At 35.6% G+C, this 12969-nt stretch overlaps 1 protein-coding gene across 1 annotated transcript; it reads right to left on the reverse strand.

Moving 5' to 3' along the window:
- Window positions 1-347: 347 nt before the first annotated feature.
- Window positions 348-12369, reverse strand: LOC134248482 (uncharacterized; the record flags this gene model as incomplete). The annotated part of the gene is made up of 7 exons (XM_062730874.1): window positions 12060-12369; window positions 11448-11519; window positions 11070-11189; window positions 10836-10940; window positions 10512-10746; window positions 771-909; window positions 348-527 (listed from the first exon to the last, which is right to left on the reverse strand). Coding segments are annotated over exons 1-7 (983 nt in total), but the record flags the coding sequence as incomplete, so codon positions are not given.
- Window positions 12370-12969: the final 600 nt, after the last annotated feature.

Below are 12969 nucleotides of genomic sequence, written 5' to 3' on the forward strand. Positions count from 1 at the left end.
CATAAGTGAATCCTTGTAATATTGTATTTGCTACTTTCCTTATTGGATATTGGTGCAAAAAAAGGTGCAAATGCAGTAACCCTTATTGGTGTAGAACCTATTTTCTTTAACTTTCAAAGCACATGTTGAATTTTCAGCTTTGCTGTATTTTCTCTGTGGCTCTTTATTCTCATCTTTGGTCTTTGTAGGGAACATTGCATCAATGTATACTGCTCGGTTGTTGTAGGGAACATTGCATCAATGTATACTGCTCGGTTGCTGGCACAAAACTATGTTTGCTAAAGATGAACGGGGTCAGCAAGACGCTCTTCTTTCCATAGGGAATGTAGACCTCGCATGGACCATACCTTTGGCACCTCTGGGCATCGACGTCTGTGGTAACATACCATACTAACACATCTTGTGATGTTAGGTGTGTACCTATGTCCTTCCCCATCTCGTACTCGGAAAATGGTGCTGCCATACACTCAGGATGATGATCAGGATAGTTCACTTCCATTCTTTTTCCCCTTAGCCATGCACCTGTCCTGCAGAATTTCTTATATATATTAAGTTTAAATTCTAAGAAGAAACATTTAACATCATTTATCTTCCTTACACCAGGAAGTTATAATTGCAAGTTATATATGGCATTACAACTGATTTTTTAAACTATAAAATATATGAAAGGACAGTGATTTAGGATCTACATGTCTCATTATTTTAACCATATGAACAGCATTCTGCCTCTTAACTAACCACAATGAGCAATTTATATACAAAGTACTTACTTCTTCCTCAAGTTCTTTATCATGTCCTTTAATCCCTCCAGCTCCAAGTCTGGAGGAATTAAACCATCTGCCCGGCCCTCGTGGAGAAGGACCCTGACGAGTTTCTTTCGTTTTAGCCCTTCTTTCAAATCTTCCCCGACTATTATGGTAAAGAAAAATGTATACTAGATAAATTCATATGCAAATAACAATGAGAAATCCATCATTTTTCAAACAATTATATTCAGTTTGTAGATAAACAAGATTAGGAAGTATTTTAAATTATTTCTTTTATACATTAACAGCTTGTGGATCTAACATAGTTTTTCAAAATAAAATCTTATCCTCTGTCTCTCAATTGACACAGATTAAAACATTGGTTTTTCGTGCCGGAAAAGGAAATTAAATTTTAAATAACTCCAATTAAAACATTACTGTTTAATTGACATCAATTTCAATAATATTCACATTTTCATTTTATTTCTTTTCAACATTTTAAACTAAATCAAGATATGAGGTATTATGTAAATCATGTTCTTACCCGTTGTAACGTCGTCATATTGGCCGGGCTCCACTCCTAACCCTTCAAGATGAAAATATATAAAGTGCAGGGTTATGACAAGAAATTGATATAGAGTTATAACGTTACTGGGAGTCATGATCTAAATAAAGAGGGGAATAGGGGAATTCTCAATTTCTATTTCTTCTAAAAGAAGGTGTAATATATACTTCATAATATTGTCCGAGACATCTTCACACACACATATTATCATCCATTTCTTAATTGAATATCATTAGTTCAAACATGCTTACATTCTTTCAGTTCAATAACTGTCCTTGTAAGTAGTTGGTACATATGCATGAAATTAATTAAATCATATTCTTACCAAATGGATCTGCAGGATCCATACACTTTCTGGCAATGGGTTGGGAAGGGGCTGATATTATATTAATTGCATGGTTAGGGTCAATCATAAAGAAACAAAGGAGGCCAATTCATTTCTCCATTTTATATCAATATTTCATTAAACATTGCATTCTTTAACTAGAATAAATGTCCTTGTAAATATACTGACACAAGAAAGAAACGCAACAAGGAGTAATCTACAAATATTTGAATTTTTCATCTAATGAGTTTAAAAAAAGAATATAGTAAGGCTATACTCAATTTTCAGAACATCAGAGATTTGACATGAATGTTAAATGTTTATCTTTTAACTTTACTTAGTAACTTATGACTTTCAAAACACCTTCCTCCCAGCCACTCAAATACAATGTGATAGACTGTCCTAAACAATATTAGCAGCTTAATTTCTAGGATACAAAAGGTCCATAAATATCGAGATCTGAGCGAAGGAATTATTCTTTACCATTTTTAAATGCCTGTTTTTCAGATGATTCGGTCGAATTTTCTATAGCTTAGTGCATTGTAGTTACCCTTGGACTTCCGGTCCAAAGATTATCATTTATGAATATAAAACGTAAGACCCCGTTGAGACGTAATGTAGTGTATTTTTGCATCATCAACTCTCCATCGCCTTTACTTGGTGATTTTCCAGCAAGAGCAATGGAAATGCGCACTTAAGCCATTTTCAAGAAGCTTTAGCATCGTTACGGGAAACGAAATGAGATTTTATTTTTTGAAATATTACTGCATTACTTAGGATGAACAGTACAAGCCCTTAAAACTCCTTAATATTGCCAGCTGTATTGTGAAATATGCAATTTTCGATTTCTGTTAGGTAGACTCAAACTTGACTTCCGGTTGTGGTATGAAAATCGTTCAACCGTTAATTTAACGATATTTACCAATTTGAAGATATCCATAATTCTAAGATCTTAATTTTTTTACTTTACATAATAATTTCACCCTAAAGTAGAGTGTTGCGTTTCTTTTGCGTGTCAGACTGTCAGTATACTTTGTACATATGCATGAAATTAATTAGATAAGATCCTTAACAAATGAATCCCCATACTGCCACCCCTTCTGTTGAGCAGGTTGGGCTAACCCTGAATATATATTAATGGCAGGGTTAGGGTCAATCATATATAAACAAAGGGGGCCAATCCATTTTGCAATTTGAAAAATTAATTTATTAAGGCTTACATTCAGTCATTAACTTGAATAAATGCCCTTGTCAAAATTTTGTACATATGCATGAAATTAATTAAATCATATCCTTCACAAATGGAAATGAATCCTGAACCTTTATGGGAGTGTGTTGGGCAGGGGCTGAAATTATATTAATTGCTGGGTTTGGGTCAATCATATAGAAACAAGGGGGGGGGGCAACTTTTTCTCCTCAAACACTCTTTTATATTATAGGAATTATCTGTTGCAAAAAGGGTTGCCCACCACCCCTAATACGTCAGGTTATACAAGGAAACATAAAAATGAAAGAAGTTGCCATTAAACAAATTTGGACTCCAACCAAACCACCTTCCACACCATTGGAGTTCTGAGTTTTAAGAGTTTTCTTTTCCCTACCCCACCCCAATTCCTGTTTCTCTGGCTAGTCAACTTATTCACGTAAAAAGAATATCATCTCTCTGGCAGGACACCAATAACTCCCCCATTACCAAACTGAGATGTTTGCTGCTGACAGGATGTTATATAACAGTCTCATAATAGTTAATACATATGTAGGACTCCAAAGTGCGATGGGACTCCAAAGTCCGATGGTCACGCCAAACCCCGATGGTCTGCGCCAAACCCCGATGGTTTGACACGCCAAAGTCCGATAGGTCACGTGCAGTCGCCAAACCCCGATGGTTTGTCACGCCAAAGTCCGATGGTGCTGGAAAACGACACACGTTTGTGACGTCATCATACTATGGCGCCAAATTTCGGTGCTGAGTCATGAAATGGTACAATGAAATACGAAAAAAAATAATTGTAATGAACAACGGTTGATAAAAAAAAAAAACAAAAAAACAAAAACAACAGCAAATAGTTGAAAATAATACCAATATTTAATCTAGATCCATAATAATAATAATAATTCCAAGACCCTTAATTATGTTCCCCAAACGAAGTTGGGGAACATATTGTTTTTACTCTGTTTCTTACTATTATTATGTTCCCCAAACGAAGTTTGGGAACATATTGTTATTACTCTGTTTCTTATTATTATTATACTTTTTTCTTCTTATTTCTTCTCCGGTACTTTTTTGTCCGGAAGTGTTCTCAGAAACTGTTCACCAAACTAAGTTAAAACCTTTTTAGGGTTAGTAGTCATGTTGTGTAGATGTGCCGAACGAAGGTCATTTTGCGCGCATTCGCATGCACGTGCGGGCGCGTGCAATTAGTAAAATAACTGATATATTTCATATGGTTGTAACTTTTATATTTTTTGATAAAATGTTTTGAAACTCATTATATTAAGATATATAAGGTGTGTAGATAAAATGACATGGTCGAATTTGTATGAACTCACGCGCATGCACGTGCGCTTTGCTCTGATTGGCTGAAACAGAAATCTCAATATCTTTTTTGTTTTATGATGAAATGCTTTGAAATTTTTAACATAGACATGCATTAGGATGTACTACAATATGATATATAAAATTTTTCATAAAATCTCGCGCATGCGCGTGCACTGCAATCTGATTGGCTGAAACTTTAAATGGGTATAACTCCCTTGGTTTTCAACCAAACAGCATGGGATTTACAACATAGATAGATATAAAGGACTCCTACAGGATGGTATGGTCACCATTCACATGCATACACGTGCGTGCAGCTGCGCTTTACTCTGATTGGCTGAAACAAAAAATCTCAATATCTCTTCTGTTTTTTAACAAAATGCTTTGAAATTAAAAACATAAGTATACCTTAAGATGTCCTACAATATGATATATAATAATTGTCATGAAAATACGCGCATGCACGTGCGCTGCAATCTGATTGGCTTAAACTTTAAATGGCTATAACTCTCTTGCTTTTCAACCAAACAGGATGGGATTAAGAACATAGACAGACATAATGGACTCCTACAAGAAAGTATGGTCATCAAGCACGTGTGTGCACGTGCAAATGAGTAAAAAAGATGATATCTTTATTACGCTCATGCAATCACATGCGCACGCCTGCATTGCTTAAATTTAAAATACTTGGTATACTTTTGGTTTATGTCTTAAATGCATAGATTTTGCCTTCCTTAATGAAACTTACAGGGAATATGGCACAAAAAGGGAGTTGGGAAGCGTTTGGGGAACATCTGTAACGGTCCCCGTTACAATTAGCACTAGTTATTATGTTCCCCAAACGAAGTTGGGGAACATATTGTTTTTACTCTGTTTCTTATTATGTTCCCCAAACGAAGTTGGGGAACATATTGTTTTTACTCTGTTTCTTATTATGTTCCCCAAACGGAGTTTGGGAACATATTGTTTTTACTCTGTTTCTTCTTATTATTCTTTTTTCTTCTTATTTCTTCTCCGGACTTTTTTGTCCGCGAGTGTTCTCAGAAACTGTTCACCTAACTGAGCTAAAACCTTTTTAGGGTTAATAGGTGTGTAGTGTAGGTGTGCGGAACGAAGGTCATTTTACGCGCATACGCATGCACGTGCGGGCGCGTGCAACACGTGAAATTACTTGTTTACTTAAAATAGCAATAACTTTTACATTTTTTGATGAAATAATGTGAAACTCTTTATATAAGGATATATCAATAGTAATAATAATATGACACTGTCAAATTAGCACGAACTCACGCGCATGCACGTGCACTTTGTTCTGATTGGCTGAAACAAAAACCTCTATATCTTTTCTGTTTTTTGACGAAATGCTTTGAAATTTTAAATAAAGTCATACATAAGGATATTCTACAATATGATATCGAAAAAAAATTCATGAAATCACGCGCACGCACGTGTGCTGCAATCTGATTGGCTTAAATTTTAAATGACTATATCTCCTTTGTTTTTGGATGAAATGCTTTGAAATTTTAAACATAGACATACATTAGGATATCGTGCAATATGATATAGAAAAAATTTCAAAAAATCACGCGCATGCACGTGTGCTGCAATCTGATTGGCTGAAACTTTAAATGACTATATATCCTTTGTTTTTGGACGAAATGCTTTGAAATTTTAAACATAGCCAAACATTAGGATGTCGTGCAATATGATATACAAAAAAAATCAATAAATCACGCGCATGCACGTATGTTGCAATCTGATTGGCTAAAACTTTTAATGACTCTATCTCCTTTGTTTTTGGACGAAATGCTTTGATTTTTTAAACATAGCCATACATTAGGATGTCATGCAATATGATATACAAAAAATTCAAGAAATCACGCGGATGCACGTGTGCTGCAATCTGATTGGCTGAAACTTTAAATGGCTATAGCTCCCTTGTTTTTCAACCAAACAGGATGGGATTTAGAACATAGATGAATATAAGGGACTCCTACAAGAAAGTATGATAATCATACATGTGCACGCACGTGCGTGCATTTGGAACAAGTAAAATGAAAAATACACTTGATTGAGTTGTTTTCAATACTTTTGGACTAAATGCTTTAATATATAGCAAACTAAAATAAATAGAAAGTGTAGACAAGATGATATGGCCATAACGAACATGCATTCCCATGCGCACGGGTGCAATATGCTAAAATTTGAATGTAATTGTTATCCTTCAAAAGTGCACAGAATTTGTCTCATTTAAGTAAGCTTACAAGGAATATGGCACCAAAAGAGAGATGGGGAGCGTTTGGGGAACATCTGTAACGGTTCCCGTTACAATTAGCACTAGTTATTATTCTTTTTTCTTCTTATTTCTTCTCCGGACTTTTTTGTCTGCGAGTGTTCTCAGAAACTGTTCACCCAACTGAACTAAAACCTTTTTAGGGTTAATAGGTGTGTAGTGTAGGTGTGCGGAACGAAGGTCATTTTGCGCGCGTACGCCTGCACGTGCGTGCGCGTGAAGTGAGTGAAAATGACTGATATACTTAATATAGTTATAACTTTTACATTTTTTGATGGAAATATTTGAAACTTATTATATAAAGATAAATTAATAGTGTAGATAATGTGACACTGTCAAATTAGCACGAACTCACGTGCATGCACGTGCGCTTCGCTCTGATTGGTTGAAACAATATTCTCAATATCTTTACTGTTTTTCGAGGAAATGCTTTGAAATTTAAAACATAGGCATACTTTAGGATGCCCTAAAATATGATATATAATAGTTGTCGTGAAAGCACGTGCATGCACGTGCGCTGCAATCTGATTGGCTTAAACTTTAAATGGCTATAACTCCCTTGTTTTCAACCAAACAGCATGGGCTTTAGACCATAGATAGACATTATGGACTCCTAGAAGAAGATATTGTCATCATGAATATGCTTGCACGTGCATGAACGTGCGCTTCGCTCTGATTGGCTAAAACAAAAATCTCAGTATCTTCTCTGTTTTTTGACGAAATGCTTTGAAATTTAAAACATAGTCATGAATTTTGATTTCCTACAATATGATATAGAAAAAATTTTATGAAATCACGCGCATGCACGTGTGCTGCAATCTGATTGGCTGACACTTTAAATGACTATATCGGCTTTGTTTTTTGACGAAATGCTTTGAAATTTAAAATATAGTCATACATTAGGATGTCCTGCAATATGATATACAAAAAAAAATTCAAGAAATTATGCGCATGCACGTGTGCTGCGATCTGATTGGCTGAAACTTTAAATGACTATATCTCCTTTGTTTTTTGACGAAATGCTTTGAAATTTAAAACATAATCATTCATTAGGATATCCTACAATGCGATATAGAAAAAAAAATCATGAAATCACGCGCATGCACGTGTGCTGCAATCTGATTGGCTGAAACTTGAAATGGCCACAACTCCCTTGTTTTTCAACCAAACGGGATGGGATTCAGAATATAGATAAACATATGGGACTCCTACAAGAAAGTATGGTCATCATGCACGTGCACGCACATGCGTGCATTTGGAACTAATGAATTTAGAAATACACTTGAATGAATGATTTTTAATACTTTTGGACTGAATGCTTTCACATTTAGTATATAACAGGGAATATGGCACTAAAAGGGAGTTGGGGAGCGTTTGGGGAACATCTGTAACGGTTCCCGTTACAATTAGCACTAGTTATTATTCTTTTTTCTTCTTATTTCTTCTCCGGACTTTTTTGTCCGCAAGTGTTCTCAGAAACTGTTCACCCAAATGAGCTAAAACATTTTTAGGGTTGATAGGTGTGTAGTGTAGGTGTGTGGAACGACGGTCATTTTGCGCGCATACGCATGCACGTGCGTGCGCGTGATATGAGTGAAATGACTGATATACTTAATATAGCTATAAATTTTACATTTTTTACTGAAATTAATTGAAACTAATTATATTAAGATATATTAATAGTGTAGATATGGTGACACTGTCAAATTAGCACGAACGCACGCGCATGCACGTGCGCTTTGTTCTGATTGGCTGAAACAAAAATCTCAATATCTTCTCTGTTTTTTGACGAACTGCTTTGAAATTTAAAACATAGGCATGCTTTAGGATATACTACAATATGGTATATAAGAATTTTCATCAAATCACGTGCATCCACGTGTGCTGCAATCTGATTGGCTGAAACTGTAAATGGATATATCTCCCTTGGTTTTCAACCAAACAGCATGGGATTTAGAACATAGACAAACAAAATGGCCTCCTAAAAGAAATATAGTCATTATGAACATGCTTGCACGTGCATGAATGTGCGCTTCGCTCTGATTGGCTGAAGCAAAAATCTCAATATCTTTTTTGTTTTTTGACGAAATGCTTTGAAATTCATAACATAGGCATGCTTTAGGATATCCTACAATATGATATATAAGAATTTTCATCAAATCACGCGCATGCACGTGCGCTGCAATCTTATTGGCTGAAACTTTAATTGGCTATAACTCTCTTGGATTTCAAATAAATAGGATGGGATTCAGAATATAGATAGATATTATAGACTCCTACAAAAGGGAATGGTCATCATGCATATGCATGCACGTGCATGCACGTGAAATGAGTAAAATTCCCAATACACTAGATTAAACATATTTTTGGATTAAATGCTGTAATATTTAGTATATTAAGATATATATCAATAGTGTAGACAAGATGATATGGTCATTATGCACATGCATTCACATGCGCATGCGTCCAATGCTTAAATTGAATACTTCTGGTAAAACTTTGTTATGTCTTAAATGTATCGCGTTTGTCTTATTTAATGAAGCTTACGGTGAATAAGGCACCGAAAGGGAGTTGGGGAGCGTTTGGGGAACATCTGTAACGGTTCCCGTTACAATTAGCCCTAGTTATTTTTCTTCTTCCTTGGAAAATTTTGTCCACGAGTGATCTTGTAAACTATACATCTGACTAAGGTAAAATGTTTTTAGGGTCAGTAGACATGTTATGTAGATTTGCCGAACGAAGGTCATTTTGCGCGCACGTGCTTTCAAGAGCTTGCACGTGCAACACGTGAAATGACCAATATAATGGATATTGCTGTACCTTTTCTTTTTCCTGATGAATTTTTTTTGAAACTCATAATGTAAGGATACATTAGTAGTATAGAAAAGATGGCATGGTCAAAATAGCAAGATCTCACGCGCATGCACGTGTGCTTCACTCTGATTGGCTGAAACTAAAGTCTCAATATCTTTCTTGTTTCTTGTCATAATCTTTTGAAATTTTAAACATAGTCCTACATTATGAAGATCTACAGCATGATATATATAAATTTTCATGAAAGCATGCGCATGCGCACGTGCTGGAATCTGATTGGCTTAAGCTTTAAATGGCTATATATCCTTTCTTTATTGACGAAATGCTTTGAAATTTAAAACATAGTCATGCATTAGGATATCCTAAAATATGATATAGAAAAAAATGATGAAATCACGCGCATGCACGTGTGCTGCAATCTGATTGGCTGAAACTTTATATGGCTTTATCTCCTTTGTTTTTTGACGAAATGTTTGGAATTTTAAAATATAGTCATTCATTTAGATATCCTTCAATACGATAAAGAAAAAAAAATATGAAATCACGCGTATGCATGTGTGCTGCAATCTGATTGGCTTAAACTTTAACTCCCGTGGTTTTCAACCAAACAGGATGGGATTTGAAACAAAGATAGATATATTGAGATATAGATATGTACAAGAATATATGGTCATTATGCACATGAATACTCGTGCGTGTAAGTGCGCTGTAATTTGATTGGCTGAAACTTTATAAAGCTATAACTCCCATGTTTTTCAACCAAACAGGGTGCCATTTAGAACATAGATAGATGTAATAGACCTCTACAAGAAGATATGGTCACCATGCTGATGTATGCACGTGCGCGCACGTGAAATGAGTTAAATCAAAAATACACTTGAATGAGCTTATTTTTAAATACTTTTGGATTAAATACTGTAATATTTAGTATCTTAAAATGTATAGATTGTGTAGACAACATGAAATGGTCATTACGCACATGCATTCACATGCGCACGTATGCAATGCTTAAAGTTGGATGAACTTGGCGTTGTTAAAGTTTCAAATGCATAGATTTTGTCCTATTTAATCAAACTTACAGGGAATATGGCACCAAAGGGAGTTGGGGAGCGTTTGGGGAACATCTGTAACGGTCCCCGTTACAATTAGCACTAGTTGTACATTTGCAATTTATAGCATGTTAGGACGTATAAGATACTTAGACAAAAGGTGAATTTTATTGTTCTCACAGTCCTCCACAGTGTACACTTTTCCTTTGCTATCGTCCATGTCAACTTTAGTGACCCGTCCCTTCCTCCAGTAGCCCGATAGGAAAACGTTTGTTCCAGCAGACAGCGCCGAATTCGGTTTAAAATCTACGATGTCGTCTACTGCGGGATCAAACTTCTGCAGTGTTGCTACAGTCGCTGGTTTTTTAGGAAAGAGTTCCAGTGGATACAAATCGTTGTTCCAGTGGTCAGAATTCTGTTGGATAAATGTTATATTCTTAAATTCATTTAATATTTCTTTCTCAATTGCTCTTCAATTTTCAAATTGTAAGAATTTGGTCTTACCTCTTTCATGGAGCACATAGAGTCTGAGTATCTTCTTTTATTGCTGACTGCGGGGTTCTGGAATAGCCGGTTATACAAATTTTTGTAGTATGGACTTACACCAGACTGAAACAGTTTTAAAGTGCATCTTTAATATCATGTAAAAATTACTCACAATAACAACAAAAAAGATTGCAATTAAAATGAATCCCCTACTCAGTATTTTTAACCCATATGATAGTTGCATGTTATTACCTGCATTTGTTGAGCGTTGCGTATTACCTGAGAGTTTGTTACATCTTGCAGTGGTATAGTGCTTTCACGGGGCAGGGGAGACAAATCCAGCGGGAGCTTATCCAGATCTCCAGTAGTGACCTGTTTAAAAAAAAATAACTTTAAACTCCACAATTTTAATATTAGAAATGGTCAAAATGGAGGCAAATGGTCCTATAACGTTCGTCATATTAAAAAAATAATTTTAACTCCACATTTCTCATTAAACTATATAGAAATGTTTTAAAATCGGACCGTTGCCATATTATATCATCATTCGTTGACAAAGTCTACAAGTCCACATTTCTCATTAATCAACATATAAAAATATAAATGAAGGAACCGGGGGGGGGGTCCTACCGATGCTTCATCATCACTTGTTGACGTGATTGGCAGTTGTGTTGAAATGATATTTTGGTTGGCATGGTTTGACTAAAAAAAAGCACAGATAAATAGACGATTAGTTTTAAGTTGCATGTATTTGCTCAATTAATTCTGCCGTAGTTTAAAAAGGATGAATAAACCAATTTTTTGTAAATTATCGTCATTATAGATTAGATTGATTGTATATTGTTTAACGTCCCTCTTGAGAATTTTTCACTCATATGTAGACGTCACCGATGCCGGTGAAGGGCTTCAAATTTAGACCTATACTCGGCACTCAGGGCCATTGAGCAGTGAGGGTTCTTTATCGTGCCAACGCCTACCGTGACACGGGACCTACGTTTTTAAGGTCATATCCGAAAGACCCGTGACTTTCACTTCTAGTGCCGAGCGCTTGGCGAAGGAACAGTCACTACCTTTGTTTACGTCCTAGGTATGACGCGGCGCCGCGATCGAGAATCGAACCCGGGCCTCCCGATCACGAAGCGAACGCTCTACCACTAGGCTACCGTGACCGGTTTATAGATTAGATAATTCATTTTTAACCAATGATTATTGTTTTCACTCATTTAAAAAATTATGTAGCACCTCTGAATCTGTGTTATTGCTTTCAATTTCATTGTCCTCTTTGTCATTACTTTGTCCATCTGCGTCATCCTCATCGACATCAAGGTGAGCTTTTTCCAGAAATTCTCTCTCCTCTCTTGTTAAGTTGCACATCGATATCTAAAATTTATGATTATTGACATTTTAAAATCTATGAAAATTCAAAAGGTTACATTCCATATTAACCCTGTAGGGTAAATGTAGATGTCATTAATCATTTAATCACTTTAAACTAATTGTTTATATTTAACTGATCCTCAGATTCACAAGATCTCTGCGCTCAATGAGTAATATAAAAAAAACTAATTAAGGCTAGTAGCTATCATTTTATTGGGGGACGTAAAGGGTTTAAGTTAATCCTCGCATTTCAACCTAAGTGTTGAGGATATTTTCTTTGTAAAAATAATTGAGATAAACGGATTATTAATCGCAGACTTAACCATTAATTTACCCCTCCCCTTTTTTATGTAATAAGGGTTAGTTCTAGTGACCCATTAGACTGATTAAGATTAGTTCTTGTGCCACATTAGACTGAATAGGGTTAGTTCTTGTGCCCCATTATACTGATTAGTGTTAGTTCTTGTGCCCCATTAGACTGATAAGGGTTAGTTCTTGTGCCCCGTTAGACTGATTAGGGTTAGTGCCCCATTAGACTGATTAGGGTTAGTTCTTGTGCCCCATTAGACTGATTAAGGTTAGTTCTTGTGCCCCATTAGACTGATTAAGGTTAGTCCTTGTGCCCCATTAGAATGATTAGGTTTAGTTTTTGCACTTTATATGACTAATTAGGGATAGGTCTTGCACTTTTTTTGAATAGTAAATGGATTAATTATTTTTACCTGTTCCTCTACTACGACAGAGAAGTTTGGTCTTTTGAAGAACATCTGATGTG

Source organism: Saccostrea cucullata, unplaced genomic scaffold, assembly GCF_032062105.1.
Source record: "Saccostrea cucullata isolate Sc308-1 unplaced genomic scaffold, CSIRO_AGI_Scuc_v1 ctg8022, whole genome shotgun sequence".
Taxonomy (NCBI): domain Eukaryota; kingdom Metazoa; phylum Mollusca; class Bivalvia; order Ostreida; family Ostreidae; genus Saccostrea; species Saccostrea cuccullata.